This window comes from Lemur catta, chromosome 4 (assembly GCF_020740605.2).
Source record: "Lemur catta isolate mLemCat1 chromosome 4, mLemCat1.pri, whole genome shotgun sequence".
Lineage (NCBI taxonomy): Eukaryota > Metazoa > Chordata > Mammalia > Primates > Lemuridae > Lemur > Lemur catta.
In genome coordinates this window covers 33,104,282-33,130,362 of record NC_059131.1, presented here as the reverse complement: position 1 = coordinate 33,130,362, position 26,081 = coordinate 33,104,282, and the positions used below count along the sequence as shown (strand labels likewise).

At 38.0% G+C, this 26,081-nt stretch overlaps 1 protein-coding gene across 4 annotated transcripts in view; it reads right to left on the bottom strand.

Annotated features, from left to right (window-relative positions):
- The window catches only part of CAMKMT (calmodulin-lysine N-methyltransferase), a 325,200-nt gene that overhangs the window by 42,371 nt on the left and 256,748 nt on the right, over positions 1 to 26,081 (bottom strand). For 3 of the 4 annotated variants that reach the window (XM_045549518.1, XM_045549520.1, XM_045549519.1), the window contains exons 4-6: positions 10,114 to 10,174; positions 8,096 to 8,150; positions 6,982 to 7,045 (exon numbers count right to left, since the gene is read on the bottom strand). In XM_045549518.1, the coding sequence (XP_045405474.1) occupies positions 6,982 to 7,045; positions 8,096 to 8,150; positions 10,114 to 10,174 (180 nt within the window). The remainder of the gene's footprint in view (positions 1 to 6,981; positions 7,046 to 8,095; positions 8,151 to 10,113; positions 10,175 to 26,081) is intronic. The other variant, XM_045549522.1, reaches the window with a different exon arrangement.

Sequence of the window (26,081 nt, the reverse complement as noted above, 5' to 3'; positions counted from 1 at the left end):
AGCTGTTCCTGTTTCTCTCTTTGCTCTGGCCCCTGTGCAACTCAGAGCCAAGTGTATGACCTAATTCTAACAACCACAAGAGCTCCTATGGCATATATTTTCTGTACTGAAGTCCATTCATGGCTTCATCATATTTTCCTGGCCTTCTAATTTCCAATTGCTCTCACGTTCTCATTTATTTTATATGGTATATTGTATGTGTCACCGTAAGAAGCCTCAAAAATCCCTCTTTTGGAATAAGGCAGGTTTAAATAAACAAGAAATAAAATAATTCCAGTGAAGGCTGCAAGCTGAACTAAATTGGGCCCATGGGGAGGACACCAAGCAGACAAGCGATACTCTCCTATTGCTCAGAAAAACAGATTTCCGAAGTGCTCAAAGCAAGCCTTGGCCAAGATCTCCCTGCAAGAACAGAGCCACAGGACTTTCTAACCCAAATCTCTGCTTGAACCGCCAGGCACACCCATTTCTTCCCCAAGTGAATAAGCAGGTACTGTGATAGCTTTCTTCCCCCCAGGAGTGGGTAGGAAAATCAATTAGGTCTCCTAATGAAGGGCTTTGTTGAGGTTTACAAAAGTGCTATAATGCAGACTTTTTTTTTTCCTGGGTGAACTTTCCTGTATGCAAATTAAATACCGTTAAATTACATTCATTAAAAAAATAAAAGAGACTAATTTGCCTACTTGTTTTGATTAACTAAAATGACACATCGGCCTACAGTTCTATCTATTTCAGGAAGAAAGTATTTCAGGAAAGTCTTCTAAATGAAATGTCTTGCAGAACAGGACAGCTGACATCTTTATTCTGAGAAGAACAAAATTAGGAAAGAGTCAACTGACAACTGTTTTTGATTAAGTTCCCCCACACTCTGGCCACACCCTACTCAGAGTTTCCATGGCATCCAACTGTATGCCATAATGTGCCGGGTACACCTGTAGCGTCGTGTGAGTACATGACTAATCTATCAAGCAAAACATATTATTTTGTTAGTGGAGGTAATACTTTTTATAAAATAGTTGCAAGGAAGTTAAATTATATAACTCAGAAAGCCTATTAATAATTTTTAGTAAACATCTTAACACTATATACTTTTATACAATTTATAAAGCTGTGACTCCGGGTGGTCAGGCTGAAGCAAGCATATGTATTTATATTCTAGAAGCAATGTTTTTTAATAAAAAAAAAAATTCACAGCAGTATTTAGGCTGCTTTATTTTTAGAACGGGGCAAGAAATATCCTTTGTGGTCTAGGAGGGTTTTTTAATATTAAAACAAGTACAAAGAGAAAAAAATGGCAATAGTATTATTAAATATTACCTTAAGAGATAAATCTGATATCCTGCTCCCCATCCTTTACTTTAGGTCAGATTTTGATGCTTCTTCTGGATGGCACTGTGTCTAATAATAGATTTTATCATACTTCTGTGTCACCTCAGGGTAATAAAGGAAATCCAATCAAATTGAGTCAATATGTCCAGCATAGTGTTCAACATGGCAGACCAAATTGTATTCTCTGAATGCATCCACCTCCTGGAAGACTTCTGTGGGAGGGGCTGGGTGAGAGGAAAGCCTTAATGTGATTTCTGATTAAATGAGTACAGAGCACTCATCTCCAATCTGGGCAACTGGACTTCCAGAGCTACTGGATATATGCTTGTGGCTGAAAGGAAATCAGAATTCAATCTCTAGATTTTATTCTCAAATAAAGCACAGTTCAGGAGCGGAGTTCCATTTCAATGTTGTTTCAGTTGATTTTTATTCTTAAAAAATATATTTTTATATAATAATCATTTAAACAAATTACATAGGTATATACTATACTGTTTGAAATATTAGCCTCCTCCTGCAATTAGTGATCGTTATATTTATCAATAGCTGCATACACATTTTGAGAGTTGGCATTGTTCTTTATGCAAGAAAATATTTAAAAAATAATAACAGTATGATTCACAAAGCACTACTTTCTCGGTTTACGTTGTCTTTATTTTCATTGCAGCAACAAAAATGAGGGTAGGAAACTACGAGATTATAATATAAATCTTATTCATTTTGATCTCTAAAAGTTTTTTAAAAAATGCTTGATGTGACAATATTTGCTAATTTAAGGCTGCAAAATATTCTTACACATGCTTATTACTCAAATGAATTGAGAGGATGACATAGAGACAGTACGAACTCTCTATTAGCAATGCCAACTCTTACGTTTATGGATGAGAGAACTTTTATTCCTGGGGGTGCTGAGGAAATGCAAGATGACATTCACCAAATCATTTTAGCTTTTGGTGAAACAGAATGGTTTAATAGGAAAAAACAGGCCCAGCACGGTGGCTTACGCCTGTAATCCTAGCACTCTGGGAGGTTGAGGCGGGTGGATCGCTCAAGGTCAGGAGTTCAAGACCAGCCTGAGCAAGAGCGAGATTCCCGTCTCTACTAAAAATAGAAAGAAATTATATGGCCAACTAAAATATATATAGTAAAAATTAGCCAGGCATGGTGGCGCATGCCTGTAGTCCCAGCTACTTGGGAGGCTGAGGCAGTAGGATTGCTTAAGCCCAGGAGTTTGAGGTTGCTGTGAGCTAGGCTGATGCCATGGCACTCACTCTAGCCAGGGCAACAAAGTGACACTCTGTCTCAAAAAAAAAAGAAAAAAAAAGGAAAAAACATAAGCTTTGAAGTCAGATGAACCTGGCTTCTAGAGCTGATTCTGATACTTGGTAGCTGTGTATCCTTGGGTCAATTAACCTCTCTGAGCTCCTGTTTCTCTAAAACAGGAATTATGATACTTATCGTACAGGCCTAATGCACTACCACAAATGATGGGCCTGACACATAGTAGGTGCCTAATTCATGTCAATTCATTACCTTTTTTAATAATTCAGGCAAAAAAGCTTTGGTGGGATGAAGAGGCTGGTGATACTAACTAAAAAGGGGTCTGGCAGTTAAGCTTTATTTTCTTTCTGGGCTGCTCAGAACTAATTTATATTGTAGAATTTAAAGAACTAGAAGGCATCAAAGAACTTCTGCCCTGTAGTTTTTTTAGTGTCTTTCCCATGTATAAATGTGTTCTAGCCAAGGCAAAATCTGTGCCCCACAAGGACAGAAACGAGGTCTGTCTTGTTCACTGTTATATCTTTAGCATCTGGAATCTTATGCCATTGATACTGGTTTAATTGATTTTAACTTAATTTCAAAAGATATACCCAATACAAGGCACATAGAGTTCACTCATGACTCATCTAGTAGACGAAAGCACAGTTGGCACAGATATTGGAGGAAGGGGCCTGGACACAGGAAGATGGCTTGGGATTCTCAAGGTGTCAGCCATCCATGGCACAGGCTGCAGGGTCCACATGAAGCTTCATTTATTAATTACTGAAGTCAGGACTTTGTTAAATAAATGTGATGTTAAACCAGCAATAGCTCTTTTAAAAAGCACAGGTGATGTACCAACTTGGGGAGAATCCTAAGCTCAAGATCATGATCCAGACCATGCATACTGTGGGGATAAGATGCTTGGATCAAGGGCACAGAGACATGAGTCACCAAGCATTGGAATCTTCTGCAGAGAACATGCTAGATGTCTACTAAGGATGAGTCAAGGCAGGGTGCTTGTGCTGGGTAAATTAGTGATTGTAGCCAGAGAGGGTTGTTCACCTTTAGGAGTTCTAATTTTATTCAATATAATTGGAAGAGGCTTAGCATCAATAATAACTCAGTATACTATTTCTCTCCCTTATTCTTATGTCATTGTCATCACCAGCTACAAAGCTTATTGAGTAATTATTATATATATGTGGGCAGTTGCAGATTTCTTTCTTTACTACACTAAAAGGGCAGTGCCAAAGAAAAAGGATCATATTTCACACTATTTTAGAATAAATTTGAGAACTGGATGGACCAAATGACCCTATTTCTAATTTATCTTTTGTCTCTTGGGGTACAGACAAAATGTTATTTTTAGGGAGATGTGGCTCTCAGGAAGCAGGCTCTGGGTTAGACATGGAAATGCAGTTTAAGGACCAAGGAAAACCTTAGGGGAAACTACCCATGAGTCTGAGAAAATATTCAGAACTCACAAAATTCATTTCTACCTCAAGTCTTAATCTCTTTACAGACATCTCTGCGTAATAAATCTTAGATCAACATCTACCTTTCCAGAGTCAAAGTAGAGAGTTTGAGAAGACATAAGCAATCCATTCAACACCTTTTAGGGAGACAATAAATAACCTCACAACTGGTTTACATGCTTCTGTGACATAAAGATTCAGAACTAATCCATTCATTGCCTCACATATTAAAAAAAGAAATAATAGAAAATTAAAAGGAAATATCAGAAAATGCTATTTTTTAAAAAAAAGGTAAACATCAGAAGCTTAAGAGACTAAGAAGACTCAGTTGGATTCATTAAATTCAGAAGCCAAGAACAACAAAAATAATTTTTAAAATGATGAGAATAACATACAGGCCAATACTCAGATGTGGTGTGCCATTGCCAGGTCGATTTTCAATTACATTTTGCTGATGTATTCATTTGTTTCTTAATGTGCTCATCTTGCCCATTAAGAATAATTAGCAGCTTTGCTTAGAGATTTTCTGGCTTCTGGCAATGTTTCTCCCCCTTTTTTTGTTGACATCCACTTTTACTTTTTAGAAAGTAATTTTTGATTAATATCCTACAACTGCTATATAATTTAGGCTTCCTAAAATTTTAAAGGAAAGCTGTAAACAGTAATTTTTAAATGAGTTTGTTTCGATCTATATGCATCAATAGTATGTGATTCAGTGAATTACTTATTCTTACAGAAAGTGGGTACCCAAATAGAAAAAAAAAATTCATTCATATTAACCTCAGTCAGTAAAACAGATTACAACGAATGCCAATTGTAAGCTGTGTTAGCAAATCAAGAATAACATTAGTATTAAAAGCAGGAAAAACACATTGCCAATTTTAAGGCTTTATGCATGCTTTTTTCTCTTAATTAAAAAAAATTAGATCTAGTTACAACAGAAAAAGGCACACAAACATAGAACAACTGCATGATAAAAACTGAACTCCATCAGGAAAGTCCTAAGAGATGAAATAAAACACACTACCGGTTTTGGTCTGCATCCTGAAAGGACCTACTTTATCTACATTGTAAAGTTCTTCCCCTCCTGCCCTTTGGCACCCCGCTATATTAAACCCATTGTAAAACCTAGCACAATAAAGCACTCTCAGGGCTGAGCTTCTGAGGACCAAATGTTAAAAATCCATTTTCTTGGGAGGGGGCTGTACCAATCATTTCTTTGAAAGGCCGGCAGAATGAATACAGAATCTGAGATTTCCTCTCTGATTTCAAGAGCTGGCATGGCATCTTTGCTGTTTAAAGCAAAGGTGCATTAATTAGTGACATTAGCATTGCCTCCCTTCTTTGGAAGCTCTGTAGTTTAGCTCAATAATAAATTTAGTATGATTAAATTTACATATGACTACAGATGTTTCCCATAGTTTGATAAAAGTTCTAATTGGTTTCTGATGCCATTAAATGAGACACCTGCTGACTTGAGAGAAACCTCAGGTTACTAGGCCCAATCTGAAAGTTTCTGTGGCTAAAATAACCTCCTCTTGTCCAATAATCCTGCTCCTCTTCCCCCCCAAAAAACACCCACTGGGGCTGAGCTAGCATACCTGAGCTTCCTCTCGCTGTCTGTATTCCCTGACATAAAGAGGAGGAGCGCAGTGAAATGATACATGCACGGAATAACTCAGAATAAAGCAGAGTGAATGAAACAACATCAGCTCATCTTCAGGAATATTTTGAAAAACTTGCGACAGTCTCAAGATCATGATTAAAATCCTGCATTTTAAAAAAGGAAGCACCTTTTGTGATCTCTTTCCCTTGTGTGAAAGGCCAAGATTGTGATTGGCTGTTTTTCCTTCCTGAATTTTTTTTTTTTTAAGTCTGTCAGGCAATTAGCTGGGTGGGGCTCTGTAGAGCACACAAGTGCTGCTGAACAATATTAGCTACTGTGCGACTGGTATCTCCTTTCTCCTGTGTGAGCAGCCTGATGGAGCTGCTGCAAATTTTATTTTCAAAAAAATTATATAGCAGACGGAGAAAAAGAAAATTGAAAATAGGTTTTATGCAAGATGCCACAAAAATCAAAACTGCTTTGGCATTTTAGGGGCTTAAAATTCAAATAAGTAGACTGTCTCCCTCATAATGTCAATGTAAGGCACACCAAAAAGATTCAAAGCAAACGTATCTTCTACTTTTCCTCTCAGTTCCTAACAGCTGTTAACTGCCCCTGAACAAATCAGCTCAACTGCTAAAGTAGCCACAAATTATGCTTGCTTTCTTAGTTAAAGTACAGTTCAATTTTCATGAACTCTGTGTACATATTAGTAAAGCATAATCTAATATAATGGAATTTGAACTGTAATAGCATAGCAGAAAAAAAAAAAAAGAGATAGCTTTTGTAATCCTAAATAAAAGGAAGAACTGATAGCTGTGTCCAGTGGGGGACATAGGTAACTCCTCGGCAATTAGAGGAGGTACAAAATCACACAGTACATACGATATCAAGTGCATAAAAGGAAATAACAAACATGAAGGTGGAAGTTAATATTTACAAGCAATATCCAATACAATAAATACTAAATAATTTATTTTATACTGTCAAATTTCCATGGAAATAAAAGAGCAAGAATGCTTGAAAATTATTATGAAACAAATTTTCTTATTGCCTTGAGAGGTCCACAAAACACAGCCTCTTTGAATGAGAAGTGTTTACAAAAATCTATCGAAAGGAAAGAAAAACATGTAGTAGAACGCAATGGGTTCATATATTTCTACTTTTTCTTAATTACTTATCGTGTGTATGTGGGGGGGGGGGGACTCTCTTTTAATGCCCCATGCTGGCTGCCTTTATACCAATTGTTACTCAGCCGGGAAAAAGGAATGAGCACAACAAACCCATTTTCTATCAGAATAAGGATACTTCTGATGGCCTTTTCATTCCCATCAGTTAACAGAACTTCTTTGACATCTGCAGAAATAGCAACCTGAAAAAAAAAGGGAGCACAGCAAACAATGAGCAAATATGCTTGTCTGTGTGGAAGTGAAGACAGGAGTGACAAGCCTTCAGTATCATGCTTCCTCACCTATTTCTCTGTAACAATCTTCAATCTTTTTTCATTTTATGTCTGCATTATTTTAATCATTCAATCAAATCAGTCAATACTTTTATCATTCCATTTGCGGGAGCCTCTATCTTGCTATCATTCTGTTCGGTAATTGCATTGTGACAGCGGATGATGGTATTCTGAGAGGCTTTCATTTGTGGGCTTCTGTTTATCTAGTAGAGCCATCATACAAGGCTGTCACTCTGCCTTTCAGCTTGCTTCTGTCTGACTGCCTGATGCCCTTCATATAACTTTGCATTGCAGGCAGATGGCTTTGTGAGGGTAATTTTTTTGTGAGCTTTGACATGCTCGCACATTGGGCTGTAACCTCGACACATTGTATAAGAGCGACAGGTTTGTCAAATGCCAATCAGTGTAACAATATGCTTTTATTTGTAGAGACATAAAAACTTGTCTAATGCACTGTGCTGCTACATAATATCTCCTGAATACATGACTCAGAACCCAGAGAATGGGGAACGACGTTCCTGAATGGCCAATCTAATTCAAAAGAATCTAATTACTGAGCGCTCTGGATCATGTTTGTTGGTGTAATAATGCAGGCAAAACATTAGCAGCTATATCATGGTGCTCCAACTGTGATTCGCCGGGCTATTCCTGTATCTTAGCAAATGGGACTATAATCTGAAAAAAAAAATGCTTTCACTATGGCAAAGAAAGGCTGTGCGAGGCCTGGAATGTCACAACAAGCGATATTGACTACACTGAGGTAAAATGTTTCTGCTCATCGAGGCAACCATAAAATCAATATGATCCGAAAGTAAGTCAATCTAGAAGGTCTCTCAAGACCCAGCAGCTTGACCGCAGCTGATGCTGTTGACGGTTCTCTGACCCAGCAGTTGGAGGCCCTGGAACATTTTTCCTTTTGTTCCTCCCTCTGAATGGGATTGGAATTGAGAAAAGACCTACCATGAGCCCAGCCAAGCATGTCATGCCACCCCCTAGCTCACACACAGCAAGGTCCCTGAAAGAGAGAAAAGAAATGGTAGAACCCATACAAATTAGATGAAAATGGTCAGAGAGATATATATGTTACAAGAACAAATTGCCATCTGCAGTAAGAACGGCGCTACCAGGAAGTTGTAGAGACATGACTAGGTTACCTCATGTCGTTTTGCGTTTTAAAAATAATTATGAAATAGAAAAGTCACAAAGCAGGCAAATCAGTGGGGGTTCCCTCATTAGCGTTCACTGCAACATTACCACCGCTGAGCTGAAAAATCTGAGAAGGTTCCCTTTTTTTCCCTTGTCAATGGCGCTGTCTTTTAGAACTAAACTAGCTAGAGTAGCGAAAGATAATTGTTAGGAAAGGATAACACTGTTAATCCACATTCATTCCTTCAAAAACAGTTAGACAAGTAAATGAAGAATATATGTGAGTGTGTATATACCTATATTATGGTCACACACACACACAACACATACACACACACAAATAAATGCAATCCTGAATTTTTAAAAAAAATTCTAAAACCAACAGAAACATTTTGGAAAGCTGAACCACCCCCATAAAGAACAATTACACAAAGAACATTTAGCAATTAACACTTAAATCACAAATGACCCCAACACGACATAGCGAGTAAACAATGCAGGGATATAATATGGTTAAGCCAGCAAACCAGGCTAAAGTAATGACTGGGCTCTGACTTTATTGCTCGAAAGTAAAGCAGCTCAGAGGTAAAGCTGACAGTCTAGTGTGGCACTCTGCACTTACCTTCCCCTTTGTGCCTAAATATCAGCCCTCAACGTGTGACACTCTCACCCTGGCCCACGGCTCACTGATTGGAGCTCCGGTCAAGCTTAAGCACAGCGAGATGAGCAAATGCCAGACTTCCAGGGCAGCTCTGCAGCTCAAAATCAAAATTGCCCTGTACTTATTTTATATGCTTAGAGTCTTAAGATTGTTTCTTCTTCCCAGTTCGGGAAGTTTATTACCTCAAGAGGAGAAAAAAAGCAAAATTAAACAGGAAGGGGAGGTGGGAAGAGGGGCTAGGAGAGGAGAAGCCAAGCAAAGACATCCATATTTTGAAATACACTTAATGAGTGTTTAGTTGTTCAAAGCAATTGTAGACTGGTTGGTAAATATGGACCCTAGAGCTTCAAAAACTACATATTATTGACCCAATCTTGTAAGTACATATTGTTAAAACACACACCATGATCATTAATGGCTTATCTGGAATCATAATGTGCTGTTCAGGAAGTATATATTGGATGACCTTTATGAAACGAGAATTAAAATGAAAAGCCTATTTTTTTCTGGGTCTACCAAACGTTTGTAGAATTTGCAAATAAAATGAGTATTTTTCTTTTCCCTCAATCTCACCCATGGGTTTGATCTATAATACACACTAACAGTTGAAAACATTCATTTCCATAGCATGAATTTGTAATAGTAATTTCTATTTCACAAATACATATTGTTAGGCATATAAAAATACCTTTAAAACCAGGGGTGGGATGACATCTTTAAATAATAGCTGTGAGGTATTTATTTATCAAATATTCTATAGTGACTTCCCTAGCAGAAGTTGAAAGAATGTCTTTATTTTTTTTTTTTTAACCTTCACAATCAGTAAGGATTGATTGGAGCTTCACTTTTGTTTCCCCAAAATCAAAGTGAAATAAAATGCCTTGAGTGGAAATCAAAAGCCTTTGACATATAGCAAAAAGCTTGCTGTGCAATATTAGTACCCAAAGGCAATTCAGATTTCTTTTCAGAAGCAACATGTGTTCACTATGAACTTTTTTCCCTTTCTGTTTTCCTTTTCTCTTTCCTTTTCTTTCTTTCTTCTTTCTTTTTTTGTCTCTCTCTCTCTTTTTTTCTTATAATTTAATTTGAAGAATGTAAACATGGCAATTTTTAATATGCAGATTCAATATCCATGATGGGATAAAAATATCTTTTAGGTGCAACTCTGTACCTGAACATATTATTATGCTTGAGGCAGTAGTAAGCCAAAACCTCTTCAGATGGCCAGATGCCTAGAAAACACAAGAGGATAGACTTTTTGATTATAGAAGTTATTCTCTTAAGAAACAGCTTTTAAAAATAATGTTCAGTACAAGCTATTTCAACTGGAATCAAACTTAACATAGTTATTACTTGTAATATGTCATATCACATGAGTTTTTATTGTTGCTGCTGTCATTTTCATAATGGTGATGTTTATAACCCTTTTCCCCAGGATAACAGTAAAATATCCAAATAAATCTTACTAAGTTTCAATCACAACAAGATAGCAAAAACAATAACAACCAAAATTGCAAATATCAAAAGTTAAATATTGATGGTATTTCAGGTAGATCTTAATCTTGTTCCCATAAAATTAATAAGCATCAGTTGAAGATCTATTACATATGCTGCTCATGTTAGGTAAAAATAAATGGAGAAATTACTTATAGGAGCAAATGAAACCACTGAGGTCATTATGCCTTTTTGTTTGATTTTATAACTAATGTTTTAAAATTAATTATTTCCTTTCTTCAATTAAAAGAATCAAATTGGAATATAAAATTAAGAAATTTTAATTTCATCAACTTCGGCACATCTTTAAATTTAACGATAATCCTACCCATTAATTTGCATGGATGGGCACTTCCTAAAATTATCATCTATAAATCATTTATTTAGAAGACTTAGTCTTCATGAATGGATATGAATTCCTTAAACAGAAGATAAACATGCTCGGACATCATATTTTCTAGTGGTTATCACAGGATGGTAGGACTATAAGTGCTTTTAAATTTTTCTTTATATTTTTTGTATTTTCAAAAATTTTTACAATGAGTATGTATTACTCTTTCTTTTATTTTTATTTTTTACAGACAGGGTCTCACTCTGTTGCCTAGGCTGGAGTGCAGTGGTGCAATCATAGCTCACTGCAACCTCCAACTCCCAGCTCAAGCGATCCTCCTGTCTCAGTCTTCCCCATCCCCCACCCCCGCCATTAGCTGGGACTACAGATGCACTCCACCATGCCTGGTTAATTAAAAAAAAATTTTTTTTTTTAGAGATGGGGTCTCACTGTGTTGCCCAGGCTGGTCTCAAACCCCTGGTCTCAAACAATCTTGCCGCCTAAGCCTCCCCAAGTATTAGGATTACAGGCTTGAGCCATTGTGCCTGGCTATGTATTACTCTTATAATCAGAATAAACTATAACGTTATAAAAATTATGTTTTTCACAAGGATCAGACCCAAAGATCAGGCAGGACACCAGGCATCCTGCCTTGCCTGAGGTTGAGAATGCCATGCAATCCTGGGAAAGAGCAGCAAATGTTCTGACTCAACACCAAGCACTCTGCTGATGGGTCTTGATGTAAAGTTGAAACATCCAAAGAAGGGTTAATTTTTTCCCCCAGATGAATCTCCAACTTCAAGGAGTAAGAAATCCAAACATTTCAGAGAAAAGGATGTCAAAGAAATGTTAAGCAAAATCCTAAGAGATTCAATGGGTAAAGATATGAACAGCAAAGAGGTGACCCCATAGAGCATTTGCTGCGGATATACACTACACCTCAGCCTCTCTGGCATTTCTGGTAGAAAGAAGGAAAGCCAGCAAGAAGTGTTTGGAGTCATATTTAGGAGGAAAGTCAGAGAGGCAGTGGAGTATAGCAGTTAAGATCATAGGTACTTTGGAACCAAACTCATTGGGCTGTAGTCTCAGCTCTGCTATTCCTTAGCTGAGTGATCTTGGACAGGTTACTTAACCTCTCTGTGTCTCAGGCTCCAAATCTTTAAAATATCACTAACTGTATGTAGTATCAACCTTACGGGACTGTCATGAGGATTAAATGAATAAAATATATCCAATGTGTTCAGAATAGTTCCTAACTCATAATAAACTCAAAGAAAAAGAAGGTTGTCGTTAATGTTATTCTCCTGCAAAACGGGGCAGAAGAGTGGAAGAGAGAATATGTGAACTCAGAATAATTATCCCAATAACCAGAAGAGATGGAGAACCATTTTGACCTGAGCTTTGGCGTGACCCTAACGTCCATATACCTGGCATATCTCCACATAAAAAGAACTCCATGAAGACCAAAGTACATAATAAAATTCTCTGAAAGAAGAGCCTAAATCAGTGTTCTACACCAAGTGGATATAATCACCACAATAATGAATTTTTTATGCCTTTAGTAGATGGTTTTGAGGTTTTAAAAAAATAATGATAGGGAAAGAACATTTAACTAAAATTTAAGCCTTGATTAAGTACAAAAATGTAACTTCTAAAGTGCATAGTCTTTTGAAATAGTTTTATAATTTTCTCAAAAAATTATAAAGGCTAACAGCTGATTTTTAACAAAATTAAATACAAAAAAGACAAAGAACAAAGTAAAAAAAAATCACCTAAAATTCCACCACTAGCATATAATCACTGTTAATATTTTAGACCTCATTCCACAAAATCTTTCTAGGCATAAAGATATTTTACACAAATGGGATCTTTACATGTAGATATTCAATAATCCGATTTTGCCTCGCTCAATATAGGGTAGACAGGTTCAAACGACAATAAAAATATACTCTACCTGCATCATTATTTGTAATGATTACCTAGAATTCGTTTAACCAGTTTCCTCTTGATAGACATTTAAGTTAGTTTCAAAGTTTTTTATATTATGAGATTATTAATAGTGGTACAATGAAGACATATCTTTTCCCAACATATGGTTTTCTTCTTAGGTCATATACCTAGAATGGGATATCTGGTCAGAGGTTAAGTACATTTCATATTATAATATACTGAACTGTCATCCATAAAATGTGTGCTCACCTACATCCTCAATAAGTTTGTTTCCTCAAAGCCTTGTCAAGATAGGGTTTTGTCAACCTATTTCATTTTTGCTAATCCGTTAAGTTTTAAAAACTTTCTCAGTGGAAATCAAAACCAAAATGAGATACCACTTATACCCACAAGGGCTAAACAAATGTTGTTGAGGATGTGGAAAAATTGGAACCCTCATGCACTGCTGATAGGAATGTAAAATGATGCTTTGGAAAACTATCTGGCAGGTTCTCAAAACGATAAATATAGATCGCAACATGATCCAGCAATTCCGCTCCTAGGTATACACCCAGGAAAAATCAAAACACGTCCACACAGAAACTTGTACATGAATGTTCACAGCAGCATTATTCTTAATAGCCAAGAAGTGGAAACAACCCAATGTCCATTAATTGATGAACAAATAAATGAGGTATATATCCATACAATGAAAAATTATTTGACAATAAAAAAGTACTGATACGTGCTGCAACATGGATGGAACCTGAACACATTATACAGCCATACCTTGTTTTATTGCACTTTATTGTGCTTTGTAGATACTGTGTTTTTTTACAAATTGAAAATTTATGGCAATCATGCATCAAGCAAGTCCATCAGTGCCATTTTTCCACAGCATGTGCTCACTTAGTGTCTCTGTGTCACTGTTTAGTACTTCTTGCAATACTGTAAACTTTTTAATTATTATTATATCTGTTATGGTGATCTATGATCAATGATGTAGCTATTGTAATTGTTTTGGGACACCACAAACCAGGCCCATGTAAGATAGTAAACTTAATCTATAAATGTCTGTGTTCTACTCCACTGGCAGGTCATTCCCCTGTCTCTCTCCCTCTCCTCGGGCCTCCCTATTCCCTGAGACACAATAATATTGAAATTAGGCCAGTTAATAATCCTACAATGGCCCCTAAATGTTCAAGTGAAAGGAAGAGTCACACATCTCTCACTCTAAATCAAAAGCTAGAAATGATGAAGCTTCGCAAGGAAGGCACGTTGAAAGGTGAAAGCTTAGACAGGCTGAAAGCTATGCCTCTTGGACTAAACAGCCAAATTGTGAATGCAAAGGAAAAGCTCTTGAAGGAAATTAAAAGTGCTACTCCAGTTAACACACAAATGGTAACAAAGTGAAACATTGTTGATAGGGAGAAAAGTTTAGTGGTCTGGATAGAAGATCAAACCAGCCACAACTTTCCCTTAAGCCAAAGCCTAATCCAGAGCAAGGTTCTAACTCTCTTCAATTCTATGAAGCTGAGAGAGGTGAGGAAGCTGCAGAAGAAAAGTCTGAAGGTAGCAGAAGTTGCTTTGTGAGGTTTAAAGGAAAGAAGCCAACTTCACAACAGAAAAGTGCAAGGTGCTGACGGAGAAGCTGTATCAAGGTATTTAGAATATCTAGCTAAGATTACTGATGAAAGTGGTTACACTAAATGACAGATTTCCAACGTCTATGAAATGGCTTTCTATTGGGAGAAGATGCCACCTAGGACTTTCATAGCTAGAGAGGAGAAGTCAATGCCTGGCTTCAAAGGTTCAGAGGATAAGCTGATAGGGACTAATGCAGCTGGTGACTTTAAATTGATGCCAATGTTCATTCAATATTCTAAAAATCCTAGGGCTAAATGATGCTAAATCTCCTCTACCTGTGCTCTATCAATGGAGCAATACAGCAAATCTGTTTACAGCATGGTTTACTGAGTATTTTAAGCTCACTCTTGAGACCTGTTCAGGAATAAAGGTTCCTTTGAAAATATTACTGCTCATTGACAATGCACCTGGTCACCCATGAGCTCTCATAGAGATGTACAAGATTAATGTTGCTTTCATGCCTGCTAACACAACATCCATTCTGTAGCCCACGGATCAAGGAGTAATTTTGACTTTTAAGTCTTATTATTAAAAAACACATGTAGTAAGGCTATTGCTGCCATAGATAGTGATTCCTTTGACGAATCTGGGCAGTCAATTGAAAACCTGCTGGAAAGGATTCACCATTCTAAATGCCATTAAGAAAATTTGTGATTCATGGGAGGAGATCAAAGTATCAACACTAATAGGAGTTTGGAAGAAGTTGATTTCAAATTTGATGACTTTGAAGGGTATAAAAATTTCAGTGGAGGAAATCACTGTAGATGTGGTAGAAATAGCAACAGAACTCGAAGTGGAGGCTGAAGATGTGACTGAATCAATCTCATGATAAAACTTTAGTGGATGAGGAGTTGTTTCTTATGGATGCACAGAAAAGGTGGTTTCTTCAGAGGAAATCTACTTCTGGTGAAGATGTTGTGAACACTGTGGAAACGACAACAAAGGATTTAGAATTTGACATAAATTTAGTTGATAAACCATCAGCAGGGTTGAAGAAGATTGATTCCAATTTTGAAAGAAGTTCTACCGTGGGTAAAATGCTAGCAAACAGCATCACATGCCACATAGAAACATTTTGTGAAAGGAAGAGTCTATTGATGTGGCAAACTTTGCTGTTGTCTTATTTTCAGAAACTGCCAAAGCTACCCCAAACTTCAGCAACCACCACCCTGATCACTCAGCAGCCATTAACACGGAGGCAAGACCCTCCACCAGCAAAAAGATTAAGACTTGCTAAAGGCTTTGGTGATCATTGGCATTTTTTAGCAATAAAGTATCTTTAAATTAAGGCATGTACATTTTTAGACATAATGCTATTGCACACTTAATAAATTATGGCATAATGTAAGCATAACTTTTATATTCACTGGGAAACCAAACAATTCATGTGACTCCCTTTATTGCAATATGCACTTTATTGCAGTGGTTTGGAAGTGGACCCACAGTATCTCCAGGGTATGCCTGTACTAACTAAAAGAAGCCAGTTACAAAGGACCATGTGTCATATGTTTTCATTTATATGAAATGTCCAGAATAGGCATATCTATAAAGACAGAGTGTGGCATGGGGGTTGTTGAGGGCTTGGATGGTTGGGCATAAATGGGGCATGACTGCTAATGGGTTGGAGGTTTCTTTTGGAGGTGATGAAATGTTCTAAAATTGATTGTGGTGACGGTTGTATGACTCTGTGAATATACCAAAAACCACTGGATGAATTGTGAATTGTATCTCAATAAAGCTGTTGTTTTTAAAAGTTTTTTCATTCTTATTTGTGGAAATATAATGGTCTTTCCAGAAGATTTTCTTTTCAAAGAAGTTACACACACACATAAAGAGTCACTGAGTTCTCTCAGAATGGTTAAGACAAATAGTAGTACCCAGCCTTCTCTTTAACCTTTCTCCTTCCCCAGAAACTATCACTTTCAACTCTTTTAGCTTTCTTCTGGTAATTACTTCCACATTTCTACATAATATGTTTATATTGCTATATATCAGTTTTTTTTAAGTTTTAGACAAAATCTGTTGACCTTCCCCCGCTATGAAGATGAACAATGTTTGCTTTTTATCTCTACTCCTTCTCCATGCCACACATACGATGCCACCATCCATGCCCCACCATCTGCTTAATACTATATTATAACAATAATTACAGTTATAATATATAATGTTATAATTTTGGTGAGATCACTCCTCACTGTTGATTTTATTATGACCATGAAATAAAACTGACCTATGTAGTAAAGTATGATTCCTTTTTCTCTCATGTGTAAACTTTTGTTTTCTCTGGAGTTTATAACTGTCTTTTCTTCTTCATTTGCTAAGATTTTCATGCAATCTCAAACTCCAGTTGTCAGTTTCTCCTCTGAATACATTCATTCCCAATGGGTACCCTACCAGCCTCATGAGGACATCTCTCTGGTACCTTCTGACTTGCCTTACCCTGGACTGACTGCCGTCTGCTTGGTGCAGAGCTGACAGCTTGTAATCAGTCTTCACTTTCATCCCAGGCTTCCCTTTGTCCTTCTCTTGTGTTCTATCTCTTGTCTCCTCTGTCCATTGTCTACCTCTTTCTTGGTTTACTTCCTCATTTTAGTGCAACACATCCTCCAGCAGTTTCTTGAAAATGTGTATAAGACAGGTAAATGTTTGAGAATCTGCATGATTCAGTGGGTAATTTCAATTTAGAAACTCTATGTTCTCCAGTTCTTGGAAAGCTTCTTAGAAAGTACCATTGGTTATTTCCTTACCTCCATTTTTCTCTGTTCTTCTTCTCTGGAACTCTTATTATTTGGATGCTTAATCTCCTGAACTCATCCTCTAATTTTTTAAATCTTCTCTTTTCTGCTTTCTGTCTCATATTGTTTTCTACTTTCTTGGTAATTTCCTCAACTTTATCTTCCAACTTTTTATTGTTCTTTTCATTTATGCTATTGTTGTTGATGGTGGTCCTCTGAATATTTCCTTCTAAGAGCATTCTATTCCTGTTTCATGAAGGCAAACTCTTCTCTTAATTATTTGAAAATATTAATTATAGTTTGTTTTATGTTTTCTTATCTTTATGTAGTCTGTTTTCTTCAAGTTACTTTTTTCTGTTTATTGGTTTTCATCTCTGTCACATTAAAAGCTTTCCTCAGATATCTGGTACCTTTTTGTTGTCTGCCTAAAGGTAAGCATAGGAAGATAAAAAGCTGATTGGAGGTGAAACAGGCTGAGTAGGGATGAGGGGCTCAACATTCAATCTGGGCGCTTAATCGCCCCACCCTGCTTTCAATATACTCTGCCTTCAACTGTACCTCATGTCTCCCATTGCAAAAATGCCAGTTTAACTCTTTCCAAAGAATAAACCTCAGTCTTCTGTTGGAGTAGAGGAGAGGTAGTTGCCCAGAATCCTGGAATGGGGATATTACTGCTTCTTGAACAACTTTCAATCAATTTTCCTTATTTTAGTTCCCTTCGGCTTCTTCTTTTAGAAGTATAGTCACTCCTCTGTATCTGTGGTGGATTGGTTCCAGGTCCCCCCGCCCCATACCAAAATCTACAGATGCTCAAGTCCCTAATATAAAATGGCATGGTATTTGCATATAACCTATGCACATCCTCCTGGTTACTTTAACATACACTTTACATAAGTGTATAGGTATTGTAAGTAATCTAGAGATGATTTAAAATATACAGGACTGTAGATGATTTATGTAATCTAGAAGCAATTTAAAGTATACAGGACTGTATTTTTAAAATTTGTATTATTTTTTATTGTTTTCTCCTGAACATTTTGGATCTGAGTTTAGTGGAATCCAAGGATGTGGAATATACAGATACGGAGGACCAACTGTTCCTGGCACCAGCAATTCCTGAGCCTTTCAAGGCTTCGGAAGTATAAGTTGGGTTGGTTCTCAACTTTTCCAACTGCTGGCTTTCTCACATCTGCTAAGTCAATGCCTTCTCATCCATTTGCCTTCCACCCTCCAAGATTATACTGTTGCTGTATGCTCCCCCATTGTATCTTCATGTAAGTTTATGTCTTAAAAACATCCCTAAGTAGTGGTTTAGTGAAGTTTATCAAAGGAATTCTTTCTAATGCATTGTTCAATATCAAGTTTACCTGAAACCGATACATTTATGGGTTTTTTGTTTGTTTGGTTGGTTGGTTTTTTGCTTATTTTTAGAGACACGGTCTTCCTTTGTCACCTAGGCTTGTAGCTTACTGCAGTCTTGAACTCCTGGGCTCAAGCTATCCTTCTGCCTCAGCCTCCTGAGTTGCTGGGACTATAGGTGCATGCCATCTCACTGGGTAATTTTTTATTTTTTTGTAGAGATACTGTCTCGCTATGTTGCCAAGGCTGGTCTTGAACTCCTGGCCTCAAGCGATGCTCCTCCCTCAGCTTCCCAAAGTGCTTGTATTACAGGCCTTAGCTACCACAACTGGCCTGGTCTTTTGAGTATTACTTTGTAGGATAGTTCTGGAATCTAAGACCTACAGTAACTATTCTTATCTCTTCCAGAGTCCATTTTAGCATCAATACTTTAAGATCTGAGTGGTAGGGTTTCAGTACTCATTCTAGAAGAATAGTGACTAGCAGGGCTTCATGAAATAGAGAGAGATTCATTGGAAAGGTGATGAGAATAAATTTTAGAAAAAAGACATACAAACCAAGAACATTAATGGCAAGATCCCAAGATTTTTATATTCTATTAATAATATTGTAGGGCTTTATCAATCAATTATTGGCACTTCTGCAACATTCTTGACATCATCCAATAAGGCATTGCAGAATGCCCAAAGTGGCATTTAGAGTAGCTAAAGTATTGATCTAAAAAAAGCATCACAAAGCATTTTAATTGACAGTTTATTCTAGATAACGTGCTCTCTAAAACACACGTCATGAATCAGGACACTCCCTTAAGAGTTATTCAGAGACACGCAGTTTCCTATTCCTTGGTGCTTTCTGTATAAGTCAAATGAGTTTATTTCACAGCAGAAAAGGCTGCCTTCATCCATTGGGCCTCCACAAAAGCATTAGCTAAACAAGAGTTCTATCTGGAAAAGGAAGAATACAATAGAATACTTGGATTTCCATGGTCATTTGGTTTCATCGCATTTTCTTTTGAACAAAGGCTTGGTTCCCTGCAGATGCTTCTGTCAGAACTGGGCCTGTTGAATTTGTCAGACTTCAGAAATCCCATAGCCAGCCAACACTAAAATACGAAAAGCTAGCCATCTACATAGCAATAGTGAGGAGGAAATTTGGCAATGTGATCTATGTATGCAATTACTTTGTTGTTGTTGTTTTTAGTGAAGTAGCTAGTTTAGTTGTATTTTAAGTGCCAAGTTTTGTGGTTAATCTGGAAACAGACAACACATGTATTATTAACCTAAAGGCTGAGCAAATCCTAAAATTAAGTGACAGCTAAGCATGGGGCCTTCTACATAACTTCCATTTGAAAGCTTTTTGCTTCCCCATAGTTCATCTTAGAGGGCAGTCCTAAGGCTTTGACAGCATCCAGCAAGCAGCACTGCTGGCTCCCTCTTCTGCCCCTAATGGGCTGTACTTGCCGCGTGATGACAACGCAGCCAGCTCTCACAGCAGAGATATGGCTTTTCCATGATCAGCTGATGTCCACTGAAGCAGCACCTTTCTCCCTACCTTCCTCAAACTAAATGAACATGTTCATCATGCACGAGTCAGAAAAAAAGGCCTCTCTCAAATCTGAGACCCAAGTGGAGAGGCCAACATTCCCTTAGCTAAGCTGTTGAATGTTCTGGAAGAAGAAATGTACTGATAGATATTACTAAAATGAAAAGCTTCTCACACTGGAATGGGTAGGTAAGTTTCTTGGACTAGTTTTGGTGTTTGCACTCTGTCTCCTTTTCCTTTAATACAACTCACATTTCTGTTTTGTCACTGATGTATCAACCCAGAGTAGAAATCCGTAAGAGGACAACAGAATGCTCCACAAATATTTATTGGGCATCTACAATGTTTCAAGGCCTATGGATCAGCAGGGAATGAGACAGCATGATCACTGGGGCTTCCATTCTAGTTTGAGAAGGAGACATTAAATAAATAATTATACAAATAATGTGTCGAATTATAACTGAATAAATGCTGTGTAGGAAAAATAGAGAGTGCTTAGGAGAGCACATCACAGAGGACCTGAGCTGGTTGAGGAGAGGTTGGGAGGAGCCCATCAGGAAACACTTCCCTGTATAAATGACATGTCAGCTGAGACACAGAGGATGAAGTGCCCAGTAGAGGAGGAAGAGGGGTATGGAGAGGAAGGAGTGGTCCATAGTGGGGAGCCCCTTAAAATAAAGTTGGAAGAAGAGAAGGGCTTAATGTTCTAGGAATGGGAATAAGGTCAGTGGAGTTGTAGGATAAACAAGAAGGAAAGAGTGGCACAAGAGACTAGAGGGGTGGTTAGGGGCCACATCTTCTAGGCTCAAAGGCCATGTTAAAAATTTTAAATCACACCTTAAACTTAATGATATGTTTTAAGCAGTAGAATGGTATGACCAGATTTACATTTTAGAAGACAATTTTGGCTACTCTAAGGAAAATAGAGGCCAGGTGAGGCTCACACCTGTAATCCTAGCATTCTGGGAAGCTGAGGCAGGAGGATCGCTTGAGGTCAAGAGTTTGAGGTTTCTGTGAGCTATGATGCTTCTGCTGCACTGTAGCCGGGGTGGCAGAGTGAGACCCTGTCTCAAAAAAGAAAAAGAAAAGAAAAGAAGAGGAAAGGGAAAGAAGGAAGGAAGGAAGGAAGGAATGGAGGGAGGGAGGGAGAGAGGGAGGGAGGAAGGAAGAAAGAAAATAGACTGGAAGGGGACAAGAGGAGGCAGGGGAAACTAGGTAGGAGGCTACTACAATTATCTAGGTGAAAGCCGGTGGGGCTTGGGTGATGGTTAGTAGAGAGGAAAAGTGGAAAGATCTGAGATATATTTAGAAGGTACACTGACAAGACTTACTAGTTAATTAGATGAAGGGGGTGGTAAGGAAGAGGGAAGTGTCAAGTATGACTTAGGTTTATGGCATGAATAAGTGGGTGGATGATGTACAGTAGACATATATAGGATTTTCCTTCAATTTTATATGAAATGAGAAGGCTGAATTCAGGGTGAAAAAAACACTACCTAGGGATCTGGGGTCTGAGTCTGGCTCCACACTAACAAATTGAGATATTAGGAAGTAATTTAGTTTTTTTAAGTTTCAGTATCCTCACCTGCAAAATGATAGGCCTGGGTTAGATTATGTCTAGGGGCCTTGCAGCTATAAAAAGCTACAGTAGAAAACCAGATCTCATGTTCTGGAGTCAGACAGAGTTCAGCTTGAATACTGGCTCTTTCGGTTGCGTGACCTTCGACAAGGTACTTCTAACATTTTAAGCCTCATTCATTCATTTACACATAGAGCCTACGATTATTAGCAACCAGGCCTGTTCTACAAGCTGGGGATACAGCAGCAATTAAAACAAAGCCCTTGTCTAAATAACTTTTATAGGGGCAATAGACAACAAATAACGTAATTTTAGGGAGTGATTAGTGTTGTAAAGAAAATAAAACATGTTAATGAAATAGAGAATGACTATGGTGGTGGGGGTGTTGCTACTTTATCTAAATTGTTCAGTAATGCCTCAGTTCTCTCACTGATAAGTACAAGCAATAAAAGTACCCACTTATAAGGTGTTGTGAGAATTAAATAAGATAATACATGCAACGCTCTTAGAATAGTGCTCAGCACATAGTGAATCTTTTTTATTTTTTGAACTTTTAAAAACTGTAATGTTGTTGCTGCTGTTGCTGTTACTAGTTTGATATGCTTCTATCCAGGGAATTTTATCAACCTTGATAACATTTTTATGACACTTTCAGGGACGGTATTATTCCTAATTGATAAGTCACAAAATCAAACCAAAACTGAACTTTGGATCAATGTACCCTCACTCTGGGAACTTTGAAAATTAATCCAAAACAAGAAATCCATATAAATGGACACTGCTTGTTCTACATGTGTCCTTCTGCTTTGACCCATTGACAGACTCACTCTGCACAATGAATGGGGAGGCGCAGGCCTCCCTGTGCTCATGAAGTTGGTCACAGGGAACATGGCTACATCCAGGTGGGAGACAATGTCTGAGCAGCCCAGACCAGTGGGGAAGTGGAAGCTCCCCCTATGACACTCTAACGTTTATTGAATGTTGACGCTGCCCAGTCACTATGAGGCAGAGGAGGAAACCAAGGCACAGAAAGGTTAAGAAATTATAATTCAGCTTTTTATTTATTTATTCCTCTATTTTTTTTGTAGAGGTGGTGGGGGCGGGGTCTTGCGCTTGTTCAGGCTGCTCTTGAACTCCTGACCTCAAGCAATCCTCCTACCTGAGCCTCCCAGGGTGCTAGGATTACAGGTGTGAGCACTGCACCTGGCCTCAGATACCTACTAATATGAAGAATAGGAGGTAAAGGAAAGACGGAAGGAAGCCCAGCCCTGTCCTGACACTGAGGCAGGCAGGGGATGGTAGTCTTCGGAGAACACTCCCCAGAGGTCCCGGCCTTGGGTCTGATGGTCAGTGTTTGAGCAGACGCTGAGTGACAGACGAGAAATGAAGGCAGGCCAGGGAAGACGCTAAAGCACCACCAGGACAAAGGAATGCGCTGCAGTCACAGCCACAGCCTCCGCGGCTCACACGGTGAAGACATGAACTTGGGAGACTGCTCTGACACTTACTAGCTTTGTGACCTCAGCAGGTCACTTAACCTCTCCTTGCTCGATTCCTTATCTAAAAGTAATAATACTATCTACTCCATACTATAGACTGAGGATTAAATGAATGAGAAAAGTACTTAGTGGGTGCTCAATTGGTGTTTGTTATCATTATTACTATTGGTGGCAGCAGCATCACTTACTGAACACTTACCTACTTGGCATATATTGGGCTGTGTACCTTAAATGGATTACCTCATTTAATCCTTAGACAACCTCATAAGATATGTATTATCATTATGAACAGCTAAAGGGCACAGTGAAGTTCAGAATATGCCAATGAACAGCAAGCTTAAGTGGCATAGTCAGAATTTGAGCCCATATGCTCTTCCTCTAGGGTCCCCGTCTCTTTCTGCTACACTGTTGGGATCCTGGAATCAAGAGAATTAGTTGGTAGTTCTGATGGCTCTGTCAATAACTAACTTGGGGACTTTGGACAAATATTTGGGCTCTTCCTTCAAGAATAAACTGGAAGGGTTGAATTGATTTCTGCAGTCTCTTCCCAACTCTAAATCCTATAGATCATTATATTCATGTATTTCCAAACAAAAGCTATAAAATTGCCAGTGGACTCTAGCATGTTACATTTTCAAGAAATTAGATGGTTTAAAATATTTTGTGTGTACTATAATCTCAAATTTAAACTGCTACCAGGAAATATTTTAGAAGGGTTTTAAAATGGTTCTACAAGTCAAATCTTCATTACATGTCTATTTTAATGGAATTAGAACTGCCTTTGTTAATTAAATTTCGCAGCTTCAGAAAAGAACTGCTCTACATCTACATACACGAGCTGTGAAAGCTTTTTATTTAGTTAATTGAGCATATTAATAACAGAAAACCTCTTCAATGACAATTTTCCCTCTCTAATATGGAACACAGTTCTTTGCTACATTTTTCCCTCAAACAAATTCCATCCTCCTCAGGGTATCAAAACTACCTTTTGAGCAGGAGAGATTTTCCCAAGGTCTCAAAGCACAGGCAGAAGAACATTTCCAGATCTGAGCTACCTGGGCCTAGATGAGTACATGCTCCATCTCCGTTGGTCAGAGAGGATGTCAGAAAGTGAGAAGAATCATTCCTAGGAAAGGTGGACCTAGAAAATCAGGCCAGAGAGCTCCTGGCAGGAGGGAACATGGCAAGGATTTCCCTAGAAACACAGCACATTCTTCCCAAGGTGAAAGAAAAAAGAGAAGAAGAATGAAGGAGGGAGGAACTGGAGGGTGGAGAAGGAGAAGGAGAAGAAACAGGAAGACTTTCATTGCCAGTTTTACTGTAAGTCACACCTTCCCCCAAGGCCTTGCTGTGCTTGAATGTCCTCAGGATGGGGTGATCAGGCTGTCATTCTGATGAGATCATCCTTTTCCCTTTTAAAATAGGTCTGTGCTATGTCTTGAAAAGTCATGTATTAGTAAGAGCAACAATGTGTCAAAATGGAGTGGAGTAAAGAAGAAAGTATTAGGAATAATTGTTATTGTTCCTTATTTCAGATATTGAGCCACTTCCCCAACCCAGACACACACTTGTTACACGGTGTACCAAAATAACAAGGGTGAGCTTCCTCCCTGGAGTTACCTGTGATGCATGAATTTGATTTCTAAAGCAGCTTCCTACCTTGGAGTCCAGCTTTATCTCACTTGCAGGTAAACATTGTGGCTGAATTCCAAACAAATTGAAAGCCATGTGTTCCGTGTGGAATGCATGCTTTGCACATTTATGCAAGTCCTCCTGGAGAGAAAATGGTATTCAGGAAGTCTAGGTTACAGGTGCAAAAGCAGCACACATCTGTGAAGTGGCCCTGATATTAGGCTTGTTAGGCAACAGGACTTACTTTAGCAATGTTGTTTGGAAGGTGTGTGCCCCAGCATATCAAAACTGCCTTTATTGCAAGGTCCTCCCTTAGGTTTTAGGAAAGAATCATTTTTGTGTGGGGAAGGGGGAAGGAGGAGGAGTGCCTCCCCTTAAAGCAGGAATTGCCATTAGGAAGTTCCGAAAGGTAAAATACCAGTCAGCAAATTGACTTGGTAAATAAGGCAACATCTCATTGAGGTTCAGTCTAAACCCATTTTAAACAAACCCCTCTTTGCCATTCCATCGAAAGTAAATGTATGATATTCAGATTGCTAAAAAAATATATATATGTATGTGTGTGTGTGTACAGATCCATCCATATATGTATGTATGAGAGCTGCCTGAGAATCTCAGCTGTGCAAAATGGCCAGGGCTCTGTCCTTCCTGTCTCTCCTCTCATCATTATTCATTGATATGAAGGAAACATGATGGTCTGCTCTCCAGAAATTTCTGCTGCTGCACAAACTTGGGTAGCTTACTGCAACTAATGTGGAAATGTAGTGCTAAGCACGTCCTGGCTGTAAACACAGCAGTCTTACTCTGTCAGGGCCATCTACAAATGTCTCCAACCAACTTGTATGATTGTCTTTAACACCTTTTTTTTTTTTTATTTTTTAAAGAAATGAATTTGATTTCATTTTTCTTCCCCAGTTTTCCAATAGTCATTAAAAATTAAACAACACTGGAAAAAGCCTTTTGTGATTATAGCCTTCATTCTCCTGCAACAAACTGGATCTATAAATTTACGTACCATTGTAGATGTAAATTACAAAATTTATATTCAACTGTATTAAAACATCTATTCCAAAAATGATTACCAGTTGTGAAAAGCAGACAGGCTTATCACTTGCTGTCAGTTGTTCATGTCTAGTTAAGCAATAATGTGCTAAAACTGCTCTTTTGTTTTGTGTAAGAATTTTGGCAATAGAAGAAATGAACACTCGGTTAATAAAAACTCAGGCTGCTTTTTGCTTTGATGGAGGAAGCAGCTGCCTGTTTTCATTTGCGGCAGAGCAGCAAAACCCATCAATATAATAAGCAGCTTAGATGCATCCATCCACAGCATCTGTAAGGATATAGGGCTATTCGCTCAAAACCAATCCCTGGTTTAATTTTAACAAAGATGTG